At 38.1% G+C, this 26,585-nt stretch overlaps 4 protein-coding genes and 1 pseudogene across 7 annotated transcripts in view; 2 read left to right on the top strand and 3 right to left on the bottom strand.

The window, feature by feature from the left end:
• LOC141847699 (SUMO-activating enzyme subunit 2-like) overlaps positions 1-2,659 on the bottom strand; it is a 36,067-nt gene extending 33,408 nt beyond the window's left edge. Inside the window, exons 1-2 of the mRNA XM_074735766.1 lie at positions 2,582-2,659; positions 2,391-2,480 (exon numbers count right to left, since the gene is read on the bottom strand). Coding sequence (XP_074591867.1) covers positions 2,391-2,480; positions 2,582-2,614 — 123 coding nt within the window. The 5' untranslated portion in view covers positions 2,615-2,659. The remainder of the gene's footprint in view (positions 1-2,390; positions 2,481-2,581) is intronic.
• Positions 2,660-4,849: 2,190 nt separating this feature from the next.
• LOC141847577 (putative glutathione peroxidase 4) lies at positions 4,850-8,973 on the bottom strand. The gene is made up of 6 exons (XM_074735634.1): positions 8,801-8,973; positions 8,620-8,696; positions 8,430-8,491; positions 6,627-6,745; positions 5,202-5,369; positions 4,850-5,119 (listed from the first exon to the last, which is right to left on the bottom strand). The coding sequence occupies exons 1-6, from the start codon at positions 8,855-8,857 to the stop codon at positions 5,090-5,092; spliced, it is 513 nt and encodes a 170-aa protein (XP_074591735.1). The 5' UTR covers positions 8,858-8,973; the 3' UTR covers positions 4,850-5,089.
• A 620-nt stretch (positions 8,974-9,593) lies between these two features.
• Positions 9,594-16,525, bottom strand: LOC141848052 (uncharacterized). Of its 4 annotated transcripts, XM_074736162.1 has the most exons (3): positions 16,382-16,525; positions 12,082-12,213; positions 9,594-11,587 (listed from the first exon to the last, which is right to left on the bottom strand). In XM_074736162.1, the coding sequence occupies exon 3, from the start codon at positions 11,559-11,561 to the stop codon at positions 9,690-9,692; it is 1,872 nt and encodes a 623-aa protein (XP_074592263.1). In that variant the 5' UTR covers positions 11,562-11,587; positions 12,082-12,213; positions 16,382-16,525; the 3' UTR covers positions 9,594-9,689. The 4 variants fall into 4 exon arrangements, with proteins under 4 accessions (XP_074592263.1, XP_074592262.1, XP_074592265.1 ...); XM_074736161.1 differs by lacking the exon at positions 12,082-12,213; XM_074736164.1 differs by lacking the exon at positions 12,082-12,213 and having other exon boundaries at positions 9,594-11,582.
• A 2,844-nt stretch (positions 16,526-19,369) lies between these two features.
• On the top strand, positions 19,370-21,972 carry LOC141848054 (calmodulin-1-like). The gene is made up of 2 exons (XM_074736167.1): positions 19,370-19,527; positions 21,451-21,972. The coding sequence occupies exons 1-2, from the start codon at positions 19,452-19,454 to the stop codon at positions 21,822-21,824; spliced, it is 450 nt and encodes a 149-aa protein (XP_074592268.1). The 5' UTR covers positions 19,370-19,451; the 3' UTR covers positions 21,825-21,972.
• Positions 21,973-23,276: 1,304 nt separating this feature from the next.
• Positions 23,277-26,503, top strand: LOC141848051 (CO(2)-response secreted protease-like; annotated as a pseudogene).
• Positions 26,504-26,585: the final 82 nt, after the last annotated feature.

Genomic DNA, 26,585 nt, shown 5'->3' with positions numbered 1-26,585 from the left:
TATACCGTCATCGTCGTCTAATAATAAGCATTTCCTACCGCGTCGAATCACACTGTTGTATTCCTCCTTGCTTTGCCAAAACTTGTCAATGGAACTTCCCTGATAAGTGTCCTGCCTCAAATCCGGTATCTCAAGCCACGTGTCGGTAGCCACGTCGTACACGAACGCCGATGGCAGCTTTTTGCCTTCGGCGTCATTCTCGCCGATGACTAACAGCTTCCCTCCCTGTTTAGCATATCTGCCGAAAAACCCCTCTGGCGCCGGGTTTGGAGCGCCTGGGCGCCAGGCTCCAGAGAGTAGGTCGTAGATGTTGACCTCACCAGTACGGCGGTTTTCCATCGCGTCCCATCCACCTATCACCACCAGCTCTGGCCCGACGAACCCCGCATTGCTGGTGCCCTGCCACAGCGGCCGGATCTTTGGCCGGTCGGGGGCCAGCTGCCGCATGGTGCAGACGTCCGTGTCAGGCTCGTATAGGGCTAGGTGAAACTTACCCATGGTGTGCGGGAGCTTGCCCCGGAGGAGCAACGAGACGACGGGGGAGGCGAGGCCAGCGGACCTGCGGATGCGGTAGAAGGACGGCGAGTCGAGCTCGTGCTTCCACCGCTTGCAGACGGTCCGAGCATTGAGGATGGCGTGGAAGGGGAGGCGGAGGAGGCACTCGAGAGCTATGCAGTCCGGCAGCCCTGGAATTAACTCCTCGGCCTCCATGCTCATGATTCGTTGGGCACGGGAACGTTGGGTCCCCAAGGATGTCTGTATCTCCACAATGGCATGATATTGTCCACTTTGGGCCTAAGCCCTCATGGTTTTGTTCTTGGGCTCTCCCCAAAAGGCCTCATGCCAATGGAGATACTTTCCATCCTTTTAAACCCATGATCTTTCCCATGTGTTTTAGATGTGGGACTATGTTTGCACCTTTGCAACCCAACAATCCCCCCCTCAAACAAAGGACCACAGACCCCCCTCAAACGGAAAGCCTCCGTTTGATGTCTGAATCTTCGACCCACCAGGACTTCCTGCCCCTCGGTCCACCCTGACCTACTAGGACTTCCTGCCCAGTCGCAACCAGGACTTCATGCCCCTCGGTCTACCCGACCTACTAGGACTTCCTGCCCTGCAACCAGGACTTCATGCCCCTCGGTCTACCCGACCTATTAGGACTTCCTGCCTAGCCGCAACCAGGACTTCATGCCCCTCGGTCTACCCGACCTACTAGGACTTCCTGCCCAGCCGCAACCAGGACTTCATGCCCCTCGGTCTACCCGACCTACTAGGACTTCCTGCCCAGCCGCAACCAGGACTTCATGCCCCTCGGTCTACCCGACCTACTAGGACTTCCTGCCCGGTGTCTGGTCCTCTTGATTCAAATACGGGAGCCCCTACTTCCTTTGTTTTTAAAGTTCAACCCACATGGTTAGATCCGGATCATGGCTCATCCGGCGGTTAGTCCGGTGAAGAGCGGCCTCGCTCTGATACCAATTGAAGGGTCTAAAGAATGTCCACATCTCCACAATGGCATGATATTGTCCACTTTGGGCCTAAACCCTCATGGTTTTGTTCTTGGGCTCTCCCCAAAAGGCCTCATTCCAATGGAGATACTTTCCATCCTTTTAAACTCATGATCTTTCCCATGTGTTTTAGATGTGGGACTATGTTTGCACCTTTGCAACCCAACACACAATACCAATTTATTATTTTGATTGAGATCGCAAGATTAGTATAGGTATTGGAATTGTGACAAGAAAAAGATAGATACGAGAATATTTTGAAAAATAAAATTAAAACTAGTGAAATGTGATAAAATGGAAGGTAATCTCATTTCCTAAAAGAGAAAGAATCAGATTGGAATATCTTAGTGTAGTAACCAAACATTTTTATCACCAAAGCCATGATGATGTTATGATAGTTTTGATGTATTCTACACCCAACATTCTTCATAAGGTCAGTTCCAGAACTAAATAGGAGCAAGATGAATTCACCAGAACTCATAGGCATTTTCTCAATGTGCCTTTTTTCCGAAATTAGATTTCTTCACAGCAGGTTGATATCTCATACCATTTTAGAAGTCAACTAATACCCCATTTGTTCTAGATACTGTCAAAACATCTAAGCCAACAATCCATGCCAGGCATATAATAGAAGTTCAACCATGCATCATTGCCAAAATGAGAGCAAATCTTCCTTTGTTCTCATTTTAAAGGTAAGAATTTAAAATAATGAACATTTTTTGGAAAATAAACCCATCCACTGCTCACCAATAAAATCTAGAACTTAAAAAAGCTAAAAAGTCGAAACTAAAAAAAAAGAAAAAGAAAACTAACACAACGGTCACCAACCAAGTTTATAAACAATAAAACAAAACTCTCAGTTGAAGGCTAGTTGATTACTATGTGAATATCCTGAAAGCCAGAAAGCGCGAGGGTCTTCAGCAACTCGCAACCAATGCCTCCCGCACCCACCATCAGCACCTTCGCCCGCTGCACCCAAAAAAGAAATCACGCGCAAAACCCGCCTAAATATCCACCTCAACCACCCAAAAGAAAGAGCGACAGAAGAGAAATGCACTTCAAAATCACACCTTAATAGCCTCCGCCTTCGAATCCGAACCCATGGGAGCAGGAGTATCTGGAAGACAAGCTGCGAGCAAAGGGGTTTGGAGCGTCGGCGACTGTTGCGAGGAAGACGAAGAGGCAGCTGGAGAGTGAAGAAAAAAAGAGGGAAAGGATCCTTAATGCCCTGTTTACTTGGGAGGGCGGAAAGTAGATCAGATGAAAACTTTCCTCCGTATGTATCCATCCATCGTTTACTTTTATAGATTTTCAAGAAGGAAAGGAAAGTATATCCATCAGCGGATAATTTTTTCCTCAAAAACTGTCACCCCGAAATCGGGCGGAACGCGACGGACGGATGAAAAATGAAAAAAAAAATCTCTCCGCTTTCCGATTTCTTCTTCTCCCCAGAGCGCTCGCTGTCCCCTGCTCGCCGTCCGCCTCTGCCGCCGGCGCACCCTCACCAGAGCGTCTTTCTCTCCCTACGGAATCGGGCAGAACGCGAATGGGATTTCCCTGTGAGATTGACAAAGAATCGACAGTGATGGATCATCAGAGGAAGCGAGCTTTGAGTTAGATTAATAACAGAGATAAGAAGCAAGAAGACGGCAGGAAGCAGAGGAGAGGGCCACCACCTTCTCTCTCTCCCTTTCGTTTTCGTTTCCATGTTCCTCTTTAATTTATTTTGTTTTAAATCTCCTTCTTTCTCGCCGTCTCGATTTCACTCTTCCTTATCTCTTCTCTGTCGTGTAGTTCACGGTCTTTCCCTCCATATCTGACTCTCGTTGCGGCGACTCTTTCCGTCGCGTTCCCAAGAAAGCCGACGGATCGCCGAAGAAGGCCGTGGAAGCGGATTGAAGCCGAAAAAGGTGAGGTTTTGGGTTGTGTTTTGGCCGAAAGGCGCAGCCATTTTGCGATTCTGGTAGATCTCTCGCTGCGGCTGTTGTCTTCTTATTTCCGCGCTTTGTGGATTCTTTTTTTTTTTTTTGAGCCTTTTTCGTGGATGGGCAGCTCGGGGTTCCTCCGTTTACTCTCCCTGCGGCGATGGATTTCTTTCTCCTCACCTAGGGATTTATTTTCCCTAGGGATTCCTTTCTTTTCTTCATCCACTCTATCAAGTAAACATAGCATAAGAGTTAAGAGATCCAAATCGGGCGGGCGGACCGGCCGGCCTACTTTGGCCTATGCGCTGCATAAGAAATGAACCGGGTTCATCTCCGGCCTAGTTCATGGATTAACTACCGTGTGACAAATCACTTATATACAGAAATACTATTTTAATGACTAATATATATATATATATATATATATATATATATATGATATCCTACTAACATCTGACCTGACGAGGAGTTTCACTTGCATCGTTGGCCGCCGAAACGAAGGAAACCCTACAAAATCCCGCCTCTCCCAAATCGCGCGGCCAAACCTCAAAATCGCCACGCTTCCCTCTATATATATAGGTCTGATATCCTGCCCGACGTCCCCGCGCGACTCCGCTGCGCGATCAACCGACCTTTCGCCGTTCATCGCCGCCGTTCATCTATATATTAAAATCCTAATAATTTCATTTAAATCAAATAAAAACTTATAAATGAGAGGGTACTAATTTTAATTTCTATATTTTATATGGAATATTTAGTGGTACCTAATTAATTAAAGAGGTATAGATAGATGCTTCACATATCACTGTTTTGTCAAGGGAAATCCGTGTATTACTTTTTATTATTTTTATTTTTATAATTTAGATGCCCACTATAGTTTTTTTTATAAAAAATTTACTCACTACAGTTTTGACCCCAGGGATTGAGTCAATGCGACTGACTGAGATTATCATTTTTTTCCTGATTATTGATTGGGAGAGAGTTTTAAAGTACTTTAATAATTAAAGTTTTAGAGAGATTTTTGAAAAAAAAAAGATAAAATAAAGGAATAGCTTGTTTATATTTAACTTATAAAATTAATTATAAATGACTTTTTCAAGATATAATATTTCTTAATTATATATGTGACTTTTACAATGAGTAAAAAATGACTTTTTACTCAATCATTATATATATGTGAATATTAAATAGGGTAAGAATTATATTATTAGAGAATGAAATAAAAAAAAAGACCAGTTATTGCTCGAATTTCATTTTTAAACAGAGCGAGCCATAATTAATATTTTCAAACTTTGAATCAAATTCAACTATCATATATATTTTTCAAACTCAAATTCAAATATCAAAACTCAATTCAGTTCGTTATACACCCCTAATCATAACAATAAACTTCTAGTTCATAGATACGCATGCTTAGACAATGGTGAAACATGGTGCAGAACATTATATGAAATATTTACATAGGATACACACACACACGAAAAGACCATTAAAAACACAAAAAGTTATGCAACAAAGTTGAAATTCGGTTTGGCGGATTGAGAATCTTGAAGAATCGCACACATGATATCTACATGAAATTAGTACAGAACACCCCTTTAAAGTCTCAGACTCAACTTTTCTTGCTTCCCAAGTAAATATTTACTTGTCCTTTTAGCTGCCAAGTGCTTTGTCAATGTCTTTCTGAAAAGAATTGGAGAAGAAAATCAGAAAAGAGAAAGGTAAAGATAAACAGTATGGTTGCTTTGAACATGATTTTGAATACCACGATGGACAGGGGGGCAGTGGTACTCCCATAGCGAGCAAGGACCTTGCCATCCTTATCGACCAGAAACTTGGTGAAATTCCACTTGATTCTGTTTCCGCAAAAACCAGGTTTGCTTGCCTTGAGAAACTTGTAAAGTGGTGCTGTCGCGGGGCCGTTCACTTTGACCTGTGTGAACGGCATCGGAAACATTTTTTATATAGATATGGAGCTTATCGTTAACGATCAGTAGTTAGAGATGCATAAAGAAAGGAAAGAATGAATAACTTGATCGATTAGATTTACATTTCCAGTAAAAATAAAATAAAAGTTTGCAGACAAAACACACATTAGCTATTGAATGGTAAAAAGTTCCTTTTTCTATTTAGTGAATTAGGTATTGATTGCAAATGTTCAAACTCAATGTGGTTTTCGGTGATAAATACAGAGGGCTAAGACAATGATTGGACTAGAAGTGAATTTCACACACACACACAGAGTACTTAAATGAGAAAACTACCCTATAAACTTGTGAGACTCATACACTGCCCAACTGCTTAAGCCCAACTTAATAATAGCTCTCTCACCTAAAGGATGGGATGAGTTACCAAGAATTTTGATAGTTTAAAGAACTGTAAATTCCATCTTTTGTTTGATGCAAATTGGATACATACATTTCAAATGGTTCATACAACCTATGTAGATGAAAAGCTATTGAAGTGAGAAAAAAATACATTTCTAAGATTGAACCCGTCCTTTTGAATTTCTTGATATTACAACCACAAGCTGGACCCATTATTATCACAAAGACCAGTCATGCTACTTCATATTGGTGTAGTGGAAGCAATTGTCTGAAATGATTCCCTCATGATAATCAACTGTAACAAGTTGGAAGTAAGTTTGACTAAATTTAAAAAAAAACCATTTAAATCAATCGTCTTGTTGAACCGTTATGGACTCCAAAGGATATGGGATATTTCCATAGTTGGAATTGCTTATTAGTACTTAGAGGCTTTTGTCTCTAAACCATCAGATACCTGTTCCTTCACGAGCATTGCATCTCCCTTAATCAAGAGATCCCTTCTTTTCTCATTTCATCACTACTAATAATTGGTGCAAATCAAACATGCAATTATTACGCTAAGTTGGTTCAAATGAGTCAAATTGACAAGAAATAATATGCAATGCAAATGCATGTTGGATGTATATGGTGTGATGAAGCACATGTAAATGTGGGCTCAACCATGCACATGTAGCCGCAAAGATTCTTGGCAAAATAATTCTTTTTATAAAGCTAAAGATGATACTTCCTTAACAGGTTTTCCTATGTGTCTATTAGTTGTATTAAACTGAAGTCATACTAAAACTATTTTTTTTTTAATAGACTGCAATGCCACAATGGTTTATAAGTACACAAATAACAATCCTACAACTATAAAACTTTACCTTATGAAGAATTGGATAATCAGCTTTGAACCTTGTACAAGCAAACTCCTGTATTTTCTGATCATCCCAAGGTTCTTGTCCCAAGAACTGATTGCATGGAAATGCTAAAATCTCAAAATCTGGACATATAAAAACTTGGTTCAGTGAATAGGAAAATAAGGAAAGAGTATTCTACCATAATCTATGAAAACCTTAAAATTTCACAATCCACATTCAAGAAACAGCTTACAGGGTTGGGTTTACTAGCCATAGAAACACAGTGAAGGAAGCCTTTTACATCAATCAAATCAAACTGCATGTCATGTTACCCTGAGACTAATAACTCAGAAAAGAGAATGGACACTATTTTCCCTACAATTAAGATGACTTAACAACTATCCAGGACAAAGGAAGCAAAAAGACTATCACCAAGAATCAGATTTTTTTTTTGTTTCATTTGTATCATTTATGAAAAGGAACTGACCAATTAAATATTGCAAGATAGTCAATATGTAGGTATAATGCCAAAAAATTTCTTATTGTCTAAACACCAAGCAGTCAAATGATTTTGTTCCTCCTTTTTACTATCCAAATAAGTAAGCACATTGCTCCCAGAAAATGTTATTTATTTGTATGAATAATAATATATTTCACAGAAGTTAATTGTAAAAATAATTAAAATATTCAAAACCATGTTCATTTTCCAATAGAATTGAACTTGAAAAAGAATTAATTATGTGTATGAAAAGCCAGGAGCAACTTGTCCTACACCGAGAATGTGTGTCTATCAACAAATTCTTACAACATTACATCATTTGATCATTACCTGCACACAACACAACTTTCGAGTTTCAAAAACAAAATCAAGGTGATAAGTTGGTGGCAAATATTTACTACAAATTTCTCAATTTACCTTCCAGATAGACTGAGTCTTTTTCCTAACATGATCCATTATTACAACTATTTTGTAATAATCAACAGTCGATGTTATCATTGTTCAACATCCATTCCAACTTAACGTTGAACAAAAAGTTTGATAGCAGGCTTGCAAAATAATTTCCATTCATAAGAAATAACAAAAAAATGTCCAGCTATGAACCTAGCCCAACAAGAGGATAGATAACTGAAGACATAGGGGCAAAGTCTAGAAAGGCTAATAGTGATAAAATTAGAGTGGAAAATAATGATGTATGATTGTTGGAGTTAATTAGCGAACTCAATAACTCCCAAGTATATTGTTGCTAGGATATCAATTAGCCATTATAATCATTTCTAGTCTCTCCATGAACTAACAATGAATATTTGACCTCACTAAATTAAAAAGATTCACTGACTAATGCCTTTGAATAAGATTTTTATTGGATGTCTTTGAAGAAGTGTCATCAAATAAGTTGTTTAACCTAAAAATCACTTAATCAACCATGTTATTATTTCTTAGTTTTATCCCTGAGTAAAAGAAAATTGTCTTGGTTTTCTTTTCACCATTAAACTCTTCCATCATTCTACCAAATTCTTAGTATTTGTCAGTACCAAAGTTCTAAGATAAACATTATGCAACATGTTCATGCATGCAGGACTTAGAGACTATTGTTTGTCTCTTTGATTGCTTAGCACACATACAGTGGGCAAGATCTAAAAGTTCTCTCCTTTAGTCCTTTTTTCCTTTCAACTTTTAATTTCAATGTACAGTTGTAAAGTGTATTAGCTCGGATATTAATTAAACTTCTAAGACTTACAAAAAGATAGAACTTTCACTAAAAATTATTCATCATTATGTCAATCACTCCATGAAAAGAAGCTTTTGATAGGAATACGAAAACATACCTTTTCCTTTATACTTGTTATATAGTTCCGTCAACTGCGTGTAGTTGGTATTTGTGAACCCGCTGTAAAAAAAAACAGAATAAAGATATCAGGTCTCCCCACAAATTATCAAAAAAAAAGAAGGCTTAAAAAAAAAGTAGATCATGATCCCAAGAAACTTAAAAATGTTATGATGATAAGAACGTGGCACCATTTGGAGGCGACGTTAACGACGAGAAGGACCTTGCCCTTGTAAATCCCTAAATTCACGTCCTTGCCGATGCCATCCTGAACAAGAACAAAAGAAACCCCTGATTAACCCCTTCCCCCCAAAACCAAAAGATAGAACAATCGAACCAAACGACGAAGGGAATCGGAAAGCGATTCAGTACCTTGACGGTGAATTCGTGAATGGAGGTTTCCTTCGGTGCAGATTGGGAAGCCCCCATTCCCCTGGTCTACCTCCTTTGTCGCTTCTCCTCCCCTTCCCTCTCAGCCTCTCCGCGTCTCCTCTTAATCGGGACGAATCTAATAACAAACGGCCTCCTCAACTGCTAGCCATGGCGTAGCATCAGACGCGTGAACAGTCAATCCCAGCGATACTAATATTATAACGGTAAGTGAATTATAACATTTCACGAAGAAACGGTAGATCATAAACACACTAATCCCAGCGATATCAATATTTATAACGGTAAGTGACTTATAACATTTCACGAAGTAGATCTGAAAATATCGGACGTTATTTCCTTTGTACCGTTAAATCGTTATATAGGATGGAAAAGTCAATCTCAAAGTCAAAGCAAAAAATCAGAGAGAGAGAGAGTGCAAAAGATTAGGAAGACTTGAAAAAGGAAAGAGAGGCTTCGCTGGTGACAGCCTCTCACATCGAACCTTATCCATGACATTATTTGATTCATGATTTTTTATTTTAAAAAATAAAATCTAGAAACAAACTGACCTCTTCAAATTTATTAAGCGTGAATAATATCTTAATGATAAATATCGTATTTTGTTTTGACTCTTGCTTCTTCTTTTTTTTAAATTTCTTAATTTTCATGAAAATAAAAACTGTAATTTGAACCTGACTGAAAGGTAAGGAACAATGTCGTAATGCATCAGTTTCAAGTCGATGCATTACTACAACGTTCGCATTTCAATCGCCACAACCACCAACCGTTTAACTTTGAACCAAAGCATGCAGTTTTTAAATCATGAGCATCAAGAACATCAACAGCAACAAATCCACTGTCTTTTATTCTTTCTCAGCTTACAACCTTCCTAGGGTGAAGAATCGGTAACATACCGTCTTGGAATGCTCAGCAGGTCCTTCCCTGTAAAAGGAGATGACCAATCGTATGACCCGGACGAGTACGATGAGTCATCGGTTGCAAGACTATCACCCTGTAGGCCGATAACCGCTGAGTGTGAGTTCACAGTACGCTTCACCATTTTCCCACCCATGAACATGGTAGACCATGTCGAAGGCAAGTTGTTGATCTTGAGGGATGGCTTCATGAAATCTGTATCCATGCTCCAATCTATAGAGGTATAGTCGTATGTTGTTGACCCACTGGAACACCAGTCATCGGAGGATGAAGCAGACAGACCAGAAGGCAAGCTAGTAAGGAGACCAGGCGAAGACGGTATGCCAGGTGACAGTGTGGATGAACTTGAGGGGTTGAATGGAGCACCCCAACCAGTTGGAAAGGGCTCCACTGGGTTAGAAGCAGGTCGGAAATGATTCGGGTTAATAAATTGTTGGGCAGTAGGACCATGCAAACCCAGGTAAGATGAGCTCGGTATGAGACCTCCATTTTCCACCTTTATCAACCCGACGCTAGATGTACCATTCGGATACCATCCTGTGGAAGTCGGCGGTGATGTACCGGTAATGTTCGGGCTTGTAGATGCAGGGTTTTGTTTGGCATGAAGAGACTGAGGCCGCTGCATCACAATGACAGGCTCCCTCAATGTCACTGATGGCAGGTTAGGTTTCATTTCATCACTTGTCATCGCATACCGATTGGCTGGAGGCACAGCTACCTGCAGAGAGGTTGGCAAAGAGTATGCAGCAGATGGGGCAGAGCTACCATTTGACCACCTTTTATCCATGGAAGCAACCACTTGGGGTCTTCCCCAATCTGTCTTAGGCAGTATCCTTCTTGAAGACCGCAAATTCTTACTCACAGACTCTGCAGCTCCGTTTGCAAAAGTTTTGTTATGACTCAAATCTTGTTCTTCTCTTCGTTGTGGAGTGACAACTGGAACTGCTCCCTTTAGCTGAGGTCTTACGGACACACTTTGAACAGGCATTGCCATCTTATTGTCAAGAGTCCCACTTGCTGTGACAGAGTCGTCTGCATCTTCCAATTTCAAAGGAGCAGCCTTTACTTCCTGCTTATGTGCCTTCAAAGTCTCTTCAGTCTTCTCTAAGTCACCCTCGCATGCAACTACAGCCCTTTCCACTTCCTGCTTCGTGCACTTAAATTTCATCTCCAAATCCGATATCTTTACAAGCTCTGCAGTTATATCGATTTTCATGTTGACAGAACTGTCTATATTCGCTGCAATATGATGCTTGCTCTCTTCGCTCAGTTCAAGGAGCCATGAAATGGACTCTTCGACGCGTCCTTCATTTTGTATAAGAGCCATTGTTGCCTCCTCAGAAGAGAACCCCATGGCTACAATTTTCTGAGCAAGCATCTCCAGTTTTCTAGACATGAGGTACCCACTACAGCGCTCATGTAGCTCCTGAGCGCGTCTTTCCTTCTGCCGTTGATGCTTTCTCTCATTTTTCTGTCGAATCTTCTCCCGCTTGTCTGTGTCACAGCCAGGTATAGATTCAATGCGAGGTCCATTACTATTGGTTTTCTCCTTTTGTTCATCTTCTCCAGAATCACCAGTGGTACTAACAGAATGATCCTCTGTTTCATCCATGGTTCCAAAACGTCCACTGTTTTGGCCTGGCATAGAAACAGAGCTTGTCAAATCGAAATTGTGGAATGTGCCTGAATCTGGATTGTAACCACTTGACGGGACACCATTTCCATGGTTAACAGACAAAACAGGCTTCGAAGAGACTTTGCCTTGTTCCTTGACTGTCTTTGCAGACAATTTCTCCATTGCCTTAGATTTAGAAGCCGGTGACATTTCTCACTCTCTTAACAGCAACTTTCCTGCATGAAAACATTAAAAATATTAATTGACAAGATCTCCATTAAATGGATAAGTCGCTTAGTGTTATGACACTAGCACAGAAACATAAACAGAAATAAAGCAAAGAAGTACCAAGGACTCATCTCGCCACACTGCAAGTAATAGAGAAGATCATAAAATGAATAGTATGACAATCAGGTCACCTAAATCCTTTTGCTTAATCTTCCTATTGTTCCATAGGAATTTACTCGTAGTGGTTCAAACAACAAAAGTTTATGTACATAAAGCAACTTCTGATCAATGATTATTTTGTTTTCTCAATTACTGAGGTGCTACAAGACTCTGGATCAACTTTCAAGAAGCAAGTAGAGGGTTACAAACTCATCAACCAGCATCAAGTCGAAGGATGCAAGGAGTTCATAGAGTAACATCATAACCAATTTGAGGGTCATGGAATGCAAATATCCTCATCAGCCCTAGCAACTAAGGTCCTACAAAGGGAGCATTAACTCACAATATGAACCTCAATGTGGTGTTGAAGGACTCAAATCTGTGGGTCAGAGACCAGCTTCAAATATTGTCAACCACAACTTGAAGGCATTTTTCTCCAATGCAAGCCTCAGAGCAGTGTCACGTATACTGAATTCTGTCAATAAGTAAAAACACACAATACCAGTCCACAAGCACAATAAGGTCAGGCACATGCCTAAATGAACAGGAAGGCTAAGTTGACACCACAAATACAACAGAGATATGTCCCATGAGTCCGTTAAGGCATTTGCAAACCACAATTATAGGAACATATCTGCAGGTTGAATCAGTGGGCAAATGAGACATTATACCAATTTGAGTTTGGGCACTGTCTGCAATGCACTAGATCAATGAGAGCAACAAACATTTCTTTATAGACTGCACTAACAGATAAATCCTTGTTAATTGATAATAAGGACCTTATTTATTGGTCCAAATTAAGAATCTCTATCTCACAGGTCATGAATGTTTGGTTGATCAAACGATCCAACTCAAACCTTCTAAACCAATAAAGGTCAAGTTTTTTTACTGATTCCTGAGCATTCCAAAAGGTAGGCTATGAAGAATAGAACTTCATCACTAAAATATGTACAAATCTTGGTTTTCAGACTCCTTCAATGTCTATAATTTAGACTTTCCTGTGATGCACATACAACAAGTACTTCAACCTTAGATTAGTAGCAACAATACAATGAATAGCTGTAGCACTACATCTTTTGTTTTCGTGTTACAAACTACTTATCCCAAATTGGATGCTATGGAATTTCAATTTGTGTGTTTAAGGACATCAAGTCATGCTAATATTGTATTTTTTTTTATTGCAACCAGATTGCATTAATAATACACAAAGGTCCTCACTTTTTTTGATGATGTAACAATGTGCCATTAGAACCAATAACAAGAAAAGGGGAATGATGCTTGGATCAATCATGAAACCTAGCTCCCTCGTACTGTCCATGGAGATTGTTCCTTCAAACGAGGCACAAGAAGTAGGTACCTAATGAGAAGCATTGGGCAAGCGTGTGGCATCCTATGTGTATGTTTCTAGGCAAACCCTAAGAAATAAATTCCAATTTCCACACTTAAATGACTACCATAGTTAGAAGAACATAGAAGTACCTATTACTCTATTTAGTATAGAAGCAAGAAACCTGATACAATAACAATAAGAATGATAGTGTTCCAGCGCACGCCATAAGTTGGAAACCAGGTAACCATAAACACCAAATATAGTTTTAGAAAAACAGTTCCATAATAATCTTTTCTTTTTAAGGGTTACAAGTTTACAACACATGTGGTAGCTTCTTTTATTAACTGAGATGGAAACTAGGTGACCACAACAACCAATAATGGCTTTTGCAATAAGTGTTTCACAATAACCCTTGTCTTCTAGAATTCACATTTTGTTTTTCTGTTCTAGATCATATAATGCTCCCCTTAACTCTTTCCACTTCAAATCGCTCCATAAAATATTTTCTTTTTTGATGCTACTATCTTTAACAAAATTACTCTGCAATGTTTCTGTCAACCTTGGTGGTCAAGATTACAATCAGAACCTTTAGATCTTATAATCTAAGCATACCTAAGTGATCAACATCCAAGTAGGATCCAAAATAAGCTAGGATTTTATGAATATCTAATTCTACGCTCACATACGGTTACTACATAAGAACTTGTGGGAAAAGATGATTTTGTAACCATGTATCCCTAAAACTTAGGCTGAAAAATATTCCATAAATCATGGAATATGATATCGTCGTTGGTTAGCATAATTGACAAGATGACTTATTCTTTAAAATCTAACAAACTTCCAATAAACTTTACAGGAATTAGCTATGCGTTCATATACCATAATTTACAGAATCATGAATTATCCATATAATAATTCATATAATAGTTATGATTCATCTTATAGAAGTTATTACTAGTTATATAAAGATAGAATACTTTAAAATTTGCAATATATTTTTCAGATATTTGCTATATGAGTAATTTTATTTATGCTTCATGATATTAGAATTATAGTGTTTAAATGTTTATATGAATATACTATATTGACAGTAAATTCAAATCTACAATTTGCACCTATGAACTTAAGCCTGTTCCTAAGTAGGATGTTGATCAAGACAGCCTTGCTTGCAACTCCATCCGCTCTTAGTGTTAAGTTGGATTTACTTGATTGGATGATTAACAGAAGGAAAGACACAAATAGTTGAGACAAACACAATTCAGTAACAAAGAATAAATTCTTATTCTTTGAATAATACTTGCCTGCTATGAATTTCACATGTCATTGTTAGTTGTCTCCTATACAAGATATTGTTTAATTTTTATTCGTATAACAAATATGATTAAAGAGTCATAGCATGCTTATAATAATCATATCATTGCCTAGTTTGCATTTCCATAGTCCTACTATTTATCAAAGAAATACAATGAATCTACCTAAAGGACAATTCAGTGCACAAAGCTTCTGCCAATGTGGGGTCCCGGGGAAGGGTCGGATCATATTGGATCTTTGTACACAACCTTATCCTACATCACAAGAGGCTATTTCCACGACTTGAATCCGTGACCACAAAGAATCTACCAAAAATCTTAAAATATGAGAACTTTGCTTTGATTGAGGTAGCACCTAAGTTACTGCTTAGAACATCAGAAAATGCTGAAACTAGTGATTTTGCCAAATGCATAATTTGGCAACACTATAACTTTAGCCTACAGAATGTTCATGAGCAATATGTCGTAATGCATAATTTGTTGAATCATTTCACATACAATATTCACTATCTACCAATCTAAGCCAAACAAGAGGGATGGTCAAACATTAGTCAATCTACCGGAATATGGATCAGTAGATCAATTGAGCAACTACAAATCTACTGAGATATTTATGATCATGCATTGTTTTAGAAAGCAATCCATACAATTCATATGTGTATGCAATGATTCATCCACATCACATTGCAGATATAGCCATATATCACCTTTTATTTTTAAACTGGCCCAAAATAAAGTTAATTAATTAGCCCAACCTAATTTAATATCTTTAATAACAAAATAAGAATGAGACATGTTTCAGTTAAGATTAACTTAATGCAATAGGAAAGGAAGCAATTAGTTGGCTGAAATATAAAATGAAAAAATATGGTTAATTGATAATATAAATTTTAACAGATATATTTGTACATATAAAATGAAAAAAAATATGATTGCTTGATGATATAAATTTTAGCATAGACATTTGTATATTGCATATGCCATAAGATTTAATGAGTAAATTTCAATAGCTAACTAGCTGATGAGTAGTTGATGATATGAATGTCGCATTGCATATGCATGCACCTAAACACCAAGATTTTAAGAAACTGAGATTCAGGAAGGGTCTCAGCCAAGAGTTGCATTGGATGTATCAAATTCAATTTGTTCTATGGACTACCTAGTATAATAAATAATCAGATATGGAATATGCTAATGCCGCTCTATTGACTCATATTGAAAGCAAGAGATAATATCAAGTTTCTGATTTGAGAAACACATTGATGTGGAAGATTGGTTGCAGCTCTTGGGTCAATGTTCATCACGAGATGGAAAAAATATAAAATCTCACAATTACTAGGCAAAAGACACGACAGTCAATATCTAATCTTCGACTCCAATTTAGATGGCCGATAAGATGAACCAGATTATCAGATAGCAGATCTCGCACACAGACACTATGATAAATCTATCATGCACGCTAACTGTTTGTTAAATCACATAGTGATTCAAAAGAGAAAAATATTACGGGATTTTTTTATAATAATAATAATAACCCCAAACTATTCTGCCGCGATCTCAAGCTTAATCATTTGGCACATAGGTCTATCTTCCATCAATAGCAAGATAAATGGTCCTCAGGCAGAGGAAGATCCAAATGCACACAATCATCATAAACGACCCAGCGAATCAAACGGATGCAACAAGGAATCCTAAGAAAAATGTCGGAAGATTCCATCGTACGGAAGCCCATCGAATCCGCGCGATCCAACAAAAAAATGCGACGCCAGCGAAATGGGAATCCCGCAAATTAAAATATCATCCGAAGTCAGCCCGCCGGATCCTCCTCCCGAGCAAATCAGCCGAGAGATATACACATCGACTAACAATCACATCTCCCATCGGGAACCAATACATAGATCACCAAATAAACAAATAACAATCACAATCGTCCACATCTAGATCAAATCCGTAAAATACTATAGAACAACCGAACGCCGAAAAAAAAAACTGAGCGGACGAACCTACGGCGACGAATCGGAGCGAAGTCCAGCTGACGCAGGGCGGAGACGAAGACAGGAGGCGCGATGGAAGGCTGGGAAAGGCAAAGGTAGGGTTTTGAAGGAACGGGAATTGGGTGAGGGGACGAGCGAAGCCGATCGCTTTTCTTTCTCTCCTAATACGCTGCTGCTACGCACGGACGCGAACGCTTTATAAATCGGAATGGAGACAGTGGATTTTTGGGCTCCGCGTATTTGCCATAAATACGTAAATAAATATAACAAAATTAAAAAAAAAGTGTCCTTTATTTTTTTTTGTACTGTTAAAATAATATTCCATATTGAAAAATATAAAAGGGCATGCATTAAAATGCTTCAATATTAAATAATAAATTACTACAACATAATTTGATTTCTAAGTAACTGATTAAAACTACTTTAATATTGATTATTTTACCATAATTATTACATTAATTTAAAGTTACTTAAAATTATTCTTCTAACTTTATTAACATTATTTTAATTTAGTTAAAACTAGAATAACATACAAATTAATTAATTAAAAAATTTTAAAGTTTTTTTACTAAAATAATTTTAATATCAATTAAATTATTTTAACATTAATTAAAACTATTCTTTGAAAAATAGAAAAAATAAAAGGCATTTTTCATTTTTACCCAAAAAAAGTCAAAATGCATTATTATTTTGCATAAATTAATTAAATTTTTATTGTAGTTAATGGTTTCTCTAAAAAATAACAGTCTCTTATTTTTTATTGTAGTTAATACAAATACTCAAAATGAATATCCTTTTAGTATTTACAAAAGAGCATACTAATGAGTTTGAATAAAATTTATTAACAAATTTACATTCATTTTAATTTGTACTGACCTTCTGTAGCGATGAGTGAAATTGATTATAGATGATCAATACTTCTTGAATTTACACGGATGAATGATGAAAAATTTATATAAGATTAAATAAATAATTTTTGAAATTAATCAATTTAAAAAATTAAAAATTTTAATTAAAAAATATTTGAGCTCATTAAATATTCTGACAAGTGAAGCGGGTTGGCCCATCGTTCTAGTGAGCTGAGAAATTTCTAATACAATCCAAGATAAGAGTGAATAAACATTTAGTTAAACCGAATAAAATGATCGAATGATTGAATTTAAAATTTAAAACCGTTATTTCAGAATTTTTTTTTTCTAAAAAACCAATTAATTCAATTCAGTTTTGGACAATGGTAAACTAATCAATAAAACTAAATTGAAGCAATATACATATATAAATATATCAGAAATAAAAAAAAAGTTATATTATTAATTCTTAAATCTATTTAACTGGCTAATTAATTTTTAAAATTATTTTTAATTTAATGATTAGGTTAGATTTGAAAATACTAAATTGGTAAATTGAACCCTACTTTGATGAATGGAAAACGTAAGGATTCAGTTGAAATGGTAGCATGTGATGGCTGCCCAAGCTGGTGGTGCCATAATAAGCTAAGATTAACGTTTGAATCTGATTTGCCAACTGATATGTATCACAAACCTAGTAATATAGCATTCCGTAAAATTCAATAGAAGAATAAGATTCATATTAGCTGACTCCATCTAGTGAAACAAACTTGACTTTGATTGCAATGACGATGCTTTTGATGACAAATATCAAAATTTATAAAATGAACTAGCTAGGAACAGATTATTGCCAAGCTGGAGTGCCCTAGAACTGTAACTGATGTGATAATTGTATGCAACACTGTCTCAAACTTGGTTTGAAGTTCTCATCCAATAAAGTGTTGGAGGAGTTCCTCCAACAACCATAGACAATCCTGATGAAATAAGATTAGCTATTTTCACTTATTGATGGACAGAAATTAGTGATATTCCTGCATATATAGAGTTTAGTGGTATCATAAAATTCTTATAGCCAACACAGTCTGATGGTGAAGAACGTGATCGAAAATATTTCACTCACAGTCTGATTCTTCTCAGTAAATTTGTCCCAGGCCAGCTCACTTCATGGAATAGATTTGTCTTGAGCGTTCGAAAAGTGGAAGAGTTACGTTGTTTGATGGTCTGCTCTTTCTTTCATTCATTACGATAATAATTTTGAGTCAGGCTTTTTCTAGTCTTGGCCACGCACTCTTGTATTCGGTTCATTTTTACTTTGAATCATCTGACGAGAAACGCGAGCGATTCATGTAAAACAGTCATATTTAATGCAGAGGATATGAAATATTCAGTGGCTGGACAGGATTAATTAATAAGCTTTTTTTTTGTTTGTGGGATAGGAAGTTTATGCTTGCTAGTGATGGTGCTGTGGTTGATAAATAAAAGGGTCTATTTGTACTTCGAGGGCGTAGCGTAGCATAGACGGTGAACATATGATATTACTGATGTGATGATCATGGATTGATTTTCAAAAGAGGATGATCTAAGATTGATCCTGTCATACGTTTAACGTTTGTGTACTTGAATAAACCTCTTTCTATATTTATGGGATCGATTTTAAGAGAGTTTATTGATGTATATAATAGATCTATTTTTTTTAATAAAAGAGTCTACCTGTAAAATAATATCTGTAATATTTCAAAAGATATTAAATTAGAGTTAGAAAAATAAAATAAATATAAAAAACTCTTATTTATTTATATGGTTAAAAGAATATTTTTCAAAATAATATTAAAAAATACTCTATTTTACCTCTTTAATATGCTTTAACTCTTGTGTCTTTTAAATATATAATAAAAATTACTTCTAAAATGGAATATTAAAGTTATTTTAAATATTATAAGTGAGATATTATTTTAGGGATATTTTTTTATTTTTTAATAAACCATTCATCTTTATTTATTTATTATATAGCCATATATCTATATATAGTGCCGATAACTAACGGCTATTTATTTATTTATTTATGCAATTAATCACGTAATTGACACGTGTTGCCCTGCCTAAAACAGCGAAGTCGACGGCAGAAAACGCTCTCGTCCGTCCGCGGCTCCATTTCATCGCCCTCTCGCCTTCGTCTTCTCTTCCTCTCTGCCTTTCCACCGCGTGATCAATCGAGCAATCCCGTAGGAGCCATGGCCGACAAGCTCACCGACAACCAGATCGCAGAGTTCAAGGAGGCATTCAGCTTGTTCGACAAGGACGGCGACGGTCTGATCCCCTATACCTCATTTCCTTTCTCGTCGCTTATGCCTAGATCTGGTTGTTGGCATTGCGTCTCTAACTTGTGTGGAATTTGTTCTTCGAGAGATTTTTTTCGGAACTCCGATATTAACCTTCAACATTCTTATTTGTTTTTCTCTTGCATTTTATATGTAAATGTTTCCGAATGTAAAATCCTCTAATTAATATCTTTCTAATGGGAACACCTGATGTGGTTGAAAACAATACATGATAAAGATGAAGTACAAAAAATGAAAATAGTTTTTTTCCATATTCACTATAATTTGATCAATTTTGTTATCAGGATTATTGATCCATGCATATGTGATTTATATGCTTTAGTATTTTTCTTTTCTTCATATCTTATATCTTCATATGTGAAGATGGAAATCTGTGATCATCTATTATTTAGTATTGTTGACTAGTTGAGAATAGAGTAAATGAGTAATATATTTGGCCAATAGCTTAAGCTTTTGGATAAATGACCATAGAATCAAACTTGATATGGTTACTTAATATGTTTTTGAGAATTAAGATCATGTTTGTGTCTTGCTGGTGTCAATAGTTTCAAGAAAAGTATAAGACTAATTAAGTCAATTCATGTTTTGGGCTTGAACTAGCCTAGGTGATAGCCCACATGAGTGATAGTGATAAGAACATCAAATATATAGAGTTTTCCATTTCCTAATAAAATAGAAATGGTCAATAGTTTCAAGAAAAGCATAAACCTAATTATGTCAATTCATATGTTGGGCTTGGACTAGCCCAATCCCTCGCCTGTCTATGGAAGAGTGATAAGAACATCAAATATACATAGTTGCCCATTTCCTAATAATTTAAAAGAAATGGTAACTAATCTAACTTAAGAAATAACAAAACATCATTGATTGATTGAGAAATAGAAATGATGGGATTTAGGTGGAAAAGGAAAAAGAAAATGGGGATTAAATTCAAGTTAGATTCTGGCTAGTGAGGTGATTTGCCTATCAGATTGATCTATGGGAGAGATACCTAGCGCAACATTTTCACTCCTAGAGTGCCCTACATGTGAAGGAGCTCAAAAGTGGGATTTACAATGGTCCAGTGTGAGTATTTTTAATACATGGAAATAGCCAATTAATTTTGCAGTGTAGAAAATACATTTATGGGCAACATATCTCATCTTCTTTTCTGTGTTACATCTGATTTGAAGGTAAATGAGTTCTTGTAATGATCATAGGCATTTTTATTTGTACAATGATTGCAAGTGAATAACTGAATATTGAATGGTAGCAACTGTCAAATTTCTTGTTTTGACAAAAGAAACTATGTTAGTTATGATGGAAACTCTGGCAAATACATGATCTATTCCCAATCAGACATAATTAGGGTGTGAAACATTGGTCCTGGCATATTCCGAGTTATACCTTGTAATTAAGGCTCTTTGTTTGCTGATCTCTTGTTAATATATTACTGGTGGTATTTCCTTTTCTGAGAAAAAAGAACTAGGATGGAGTTGAAACAGGAAATAAGTCAATAAAATTCTCAAGAAATTTGCTGTTTTGTTTGTCAGAACAAAAATTGTTTATTTGAACTTCTTGTCTTATTTCTCATTGAGAAACACTGTTTTATTCTGGCTTAATTGCAATGTTTTTGATGTTCCAGATAAAGTTGATAGTCACTAGTCTGCTAATTTGTTTATGCTAAATTTAAGTATTATCTACTTACTATCAATTGAACACCTGGCGTATTCTTCTCAGAATAGTAAGTTTGTTTTAGTTGGAATTGGTAACAAAAGGTTGTTGTTAAATTCTTGTTTCATGAGTCCAAATGCTTGCAAATGATATATTCAGATTCATCAAGACCTAAAAACATGATATATTCAATTTCTAAATATGCAATTCATTCTGTGGAATTATGATTTTCAAACAGGTAGCATCACCACTAAGGAACTTGGGACGGTGATGCGTTCCTTGGGTCAGAACCCAACTGAGGCTGAATTACAAGATATGATAAATGAGGTTGATGCAGATGGCAATGGTACGATTGATTTTCCAGAGTTTCTTAATTTGATGGCCCGCAAGATGAAGGATACAGATTCAGAGGAAGAGTTGAAGGAAGCTTTCCGTGTATTTGACAAGGACCAGAATGGCTTCATCTCAGCAGCTGAACTTCGTCATGTGATGACTAACCTGGGAGAGAAGCTTACCGACGAGGAGGTTGACGAAATGATTCGTGAAGCCGACGTTGATGGAGACGGTCAGATTAACTATGAGGAATTTGTTAAGGTCATGATGGCCAAGTGAGGAAATATAGGTATAAAATGTATTCCCTAAGCAATCATTTTTTCGAATTCTGTAGTTGTGAGACTATATATTCTTTTTTCTGCCTGCGTCGTTGGTTGTTCAACCAAGTTGAACTTTTGTTTCTATAAAGCTGCTTTTATGCGCTCTTTGGTATTTATATTCCTGTCGACTTGATGAGAGTTAATTATATAAATCATGCACAAATAATAGTCTTGGAAGATACTTTGCTTGTTATATGTCAAATATATCATGCAGGATGGTTTTTATTAGGGGTGAGTAAAAATTCGATTAAATTAAAAATTTGGTTCGATTATTTTAGAATTTCAATTATTTTTTTTCTAAAAAAATCGATTAATTTGGTTAATTCGGTTTGATTTTAAAATTTCTTGTTTGATTATCGAATTAATGAATAAATTGAATTAACGACCTTAACTAATTAATTGATAAATTTTTTATAATATTTAAATAATTCAATTATTTCGATTAATTTGGTCAAAAATTGAATTGATAAGTCTTTTATTAGTTCGGTTTGTTCGGTTTTTATTTAAAAAATCGGTCGGTTCGATTAGTTTAAAAAAATTCAGTTCGATTCAATTTTGATTAATTTGGTTTGGTTCGATTTTAACCGAATACTCAGCTCTAATTTTTACACTGCATTTGCTTAGCTTTACCTAGCATGGAGCCAAACATAGACAATGTGTAGAGCAAGGAAAAAAAACACAACTGTTTTTTTTAACCATGTGAAATTATTCTTTAGTCCATCTTGTCGACTAGCTTTGCGCATAGCATTATATGCAAACATAAAGATCACATAGAAAAAAAACAATCCATTCTTCATAAGGAAACAATTCCTTACTTATGAGGGACTCCTGCCTTTCTTGTACAACACCTTAACCATTCACTAGCCTCAGTAGGAACACTGCTTCATGTGCCACTTAATATAGCTTTCACTATACTTGAGATACCTAAACCAAGGAACAGATTTATCCTTCAGCAATGATTAGTGAGCTTAATTCAGTAATCTGGTTTCAGTTAATATATATTTCTGCATATTTTTGATGTCAGTATAAGTGAAGAATCAGATCTAGACAGCCTTGAAAAGGACCACCAAGAATATATGCAACTTAGCTTCTACTTTAGTCATGTGAGGCATTGATGAGTGTTCTTGACACTTGAGCTTTACATACTTGGCTCAAATTCTCGTTTTTAATACCGTAATGGTGTTGAAATCATGAGCCAAATGTTCATGCTTAAATCTAAAAGAAATCTGTCCGCATTTTCAAGAAGAGAACTTTCATCCTATAGTCCATGAAAAGGAAATTTCAGATTCAGCTATATGACTATTTTTCAGGTTAACCATCCTCATCGATTCGTAACCGCGGGGAAACGCATCAGCAAAAGTAATCCAGTTTGAAAGAGCATCCATCAACTAAAAAGGTTTGGGTGATGCACATGAAACAAATTGCATTGATGCAAAGCTCCAACAGGCTTTCCTATAAATAGGCCACTAGCTCCTTCCCTTGTGCCACCAAGTAGTCCTCTAATGGCGAAATGTTTGAAGTTTGTCTTCCTCGTTCTCACTTCTCTTTCGGCCGGTGGTGTTCTTTCGAAGAAGGCCCCCCAAGTATGAAATTAGCTGTGGTTATTTTTCCAACCAACAAAATTAGATTACACTGAACATAAACAAATAACAGCTTTGTTCCATGCTTTACAAATTTTCTTGTTTTGATGGATATCTGAATTTGTTTCCTATATATCAGCCTTATGTTGTTTACATGGGGGGCATACTTGAAGGTGGTGACCAAGAAGCTTCACAAGCATCTCACTTGCAGATGTTATCCTCTGTTCTTCCAAGGTAATTGTAACATACACATCATTTTTGGAGCAATGTGTGACCAAAATATAACCGAAACTCGATGTCAATCTCATCGCAGCGCGGAGAAAGGAAGAATGTCTCTGGTTCAAAGTTACCACCATGCATTCAAGGGATTCTCAGCCATGCTTACTGAAGAAGAAGCTGCTTTACTATCTGGTTGCTTCAGTAGAACTCAATTGTGCCTATTTTAGCAATGCTTTACTGACTAATTCAAGTGCATGGGACTAAGATCTTGTGTGCATTCCTTCAACCAGACAACAAAGAGGTGGTGTCGGTTTTCCGAGACCGGACTCTTCAACTCCACACCACACGCTCTTGGGACTTCTTGGAGGCAGAATCCGGCGTTGGAGCAGAGAGGCTCCAACACAAAGCTTCTAATGATGTGATAATTGGCATCATCGATACTGGTACTTCATCTCTTTCAAATTGCTACTGAATTCTAAAATGTTCTAAGAAAGAGCTCTCTTTCCATGGAAGGAATATGGCCGGAATCACCCAGCTTCAGTGACGCTGGGATGGGGGAGATCCCTTCGAGGTGGAAAGGCACCTGCATGGAAGCAACTGACTTCAAAAGATCAGACTGCAACAGGTACTCAGTGAAGAGAGGGGGTTTGCACATAATCTTTGATAGCTATCGACCATCTGAAGACTATTTGTTCGTAAAGGAAGCTGATCGGTGCAAGATACTACTCCGGCCAAGCTCACACAGACAAGCCAAATGCCTCTGGCTCAGCGAGGGATTCCGTGGGCCACGGAACGCACACAGCCTCCACTGCCGCGGGCTCGGTGGTGCTGAACGCTAGCTACTACGGCCTTGCTCAGGGAGTAGCCAAGGGAGGTTCTCCCTCGAGCAGGCTCGCCGTCTACAGGGCGTGCTCGCTGGGCGGATGCGCTAGCTCCGCCGTGCTGAAGGCGATCGACGACGCAGTCCATGACGGCGTCGACGTAATCTCGATATCGATAGGAATGAGCTCCGTGTTCCAGACGGATTTCCTCAGCGACCCCATCGCCATCGGTGCGTTCCATGCCAATCAAAGGGGCGTTCTGGTCGTCTGCTCCGCCGGAAATGACGGACCGGATCCATACACAGTGGTCAATTCAGCTCCCTGGATCTTTACTGTGGGAGCTTCCAGCATCGACAGGACTTTCCAGTCGACGATCCTTCTTGGAGATGGAAGTTTGCTTGAGGTATAATGTTATGATACAGACAATCTAGAGAGAATAGTATCATGATACAGATCACTGATGTTCTCAGGGGTCTGCCATAAATTTCTCGAATCTTACTCGTTCAGAATCATATTCGCTGATGTTTGCTGGAGATGCAGCAGCCGAGAATACTCCAGTATCAGAAGCAAGGTACGCACCCTTTTGTACAGGTTGATACTGAATGCATGCAAAACCTTTACCTGTGTCTGTTTGTGTACAAATTTGGTACGTAGCAATTGCTATCCTGGATCGATTGACGAGGGAAAAGCCTCTGGCAAAATTCTTGTGTGCGTCGACACTGATCCAACCCTAACGAGACGAGTAAAGAAGTCGGTCGCTGAAGGAGCTGGGGCTAAAGGTCTGATACTGATCGATGACGAGGAGAAAGGAGTTCCTTTTGATTCTGGCAGCTTTCCATTCGCAGAGGTAGGGAGCGATGTCGGACTTCAGATTCTGAAGTACTTAAACTCGACCAAGTAAGAAGTTTTCTAGATCGAAGAAATACTTGTGCGATAAACTGGTATTGTCGAAGCTCACAGTGGCTTTTCATGGTGAATGCAGAAAGCCTTCTGCTGTGATTCTGCCATCGGAGGAAGCCAAGGAGATCAAACCTGCGCCAGTCGTGGCATATTTCTCTTCGAGGGGTCCTGGAGGACTCACAGAAGCCATTCTTAAGGTTCAAGGATCTCCTTCTCTTTGCTTCAAATCGATTGATTAATCAACATCCATCTTCATCTTTGTTCTTTCTCTTTCGGAACAGCCTGATATAATGGCTCCAGGCGTCAGCATTGTCGCCGCGGCGATCCCGATATCTGATACAGGAACAATTCCGACAGGGCGAGAACCATCGAAATTCGCCATCAAATCAGGAACCTCGATGGCCTGCCCTCACGTCGCCGGTGCGGGTGCCTTCGTAAAATCCGCTCATCCGAGGTGGTCTCCTTCAGCGATAAGATCAGCGCTGATGACGACTGGTAAACCTAATCATCATCTATTCCAGTGTGTTTCCGCCCCCTTTTCAATCTCAAATTCGAGTTCTTCTTCTACTGCAGCCACGGTCACCAACAATCTCGGCAGGCCACTGACGAATCACAAAGTAGCCAGTGCAAGCTTCCATGACATGGGAGCAGGCGAAATGAGTCCCCTCAGAGCCCTCAGTCCGGGCTTAGTCTTCGACACCGCCACAGAAGATTACCTCCTCTTCCTCTGCCGCTACGGCTACAAGGACCAAGCCGTGAGATCAATCTCAGGGAGCAACTTCAGCTGTCCCCATGGCGCCGCCTCTCCGGACCTCATCTCCGACATGAACTACCCTTCCATCTCCATCGCCAAGCTACAGAGCAAGCAGACGGTAAGCAGGACGGTGACCAATGTGGGGCCCGCGAACGCAACCTACACTGCTGCTGTGGAGGCCCCACCTGGGGTCGCGGTCAAGGTCTCGCCTGCGAGGCTGGCCTTCTCGAGGAGGGGGGTCAAGGCTTCTTATGCGGTCACTTTTGAGGCCCAGGGAGCAAGCAAGGGATATATATACGGCTCCATAACATGGTCGGATGGGGCCCACACAGTTCGTACTGTTTTTGCAGTCAACTGTGTGTGATACACGTGCTGCTCTGATAAAATGCTTGTTTTTAAATGTGTGTGTTTTTTTTGTTATACGTATTTAAAATCATTGTTTTAAT

Source organism: Curcuma longa, chromosome 16, assembly GCF_044706935.1.
Source record: "Curcuma longa cultivar G26 ecotype Majalengka, Jawa Barat chromosome 16, ITB_CL_G26_1.1, whole genome shotgun sequence".
Lineage (NCBI taxonomy): Eukaryota > Viridiplantae > Streptophyta > Magnoliopsida > Zingiberales > Zingiberaceae > Curcuma > Curcuma longa.
The sequence above is the reverse complement of the archived record's forward strand: the minus strand, read 5'-3'. Positions and strand labels throughout refer to the sequence as shown.

Coding starts and splice junctions, on each gene's coding strand:
- LOC141847577 (XM_074735634.1), bottom strand. CDS start 8,857: ATGGGGGCTTCCCAATCTGCACCGAAGGAAACCTCCATTCACGAATTC. Junction 8,492..8,619: donor GTTAACGTCGCCTCCAAATG/GTGCCACGTTCT, acceptor TTTTTTTTACAG/CGGGTTCACAAATACCAACT. Junction 5,370..6,626: donor ATTATCCAATTCTTCATAAG/GTAAAGTTTTAT, acceptor CCGTTCACACAG/GTCAAAGTGAACGGCCCCGC.
- LOC141848052 (XM_074736162.1), bottom strand. CDS start 11,561: ATGTCACCGGCTTCTAAATCTAAGGCAATGGAGAAATTGTCTGCAAAG.
- LOC141848054 (XM_074736167.1), top strand. CDS start 19,452: ATGGCCGACAAGCTCACCGACAACCAGATCGCAGAGTTCAAGGAGGCA. Junction 19,528..21,450: donor GTTCGACAAGGACGGCGACG/GTCTGATCCCCT, acceptor ATTTTCAAACAG/GTAGCATCACCACTAAGGAA.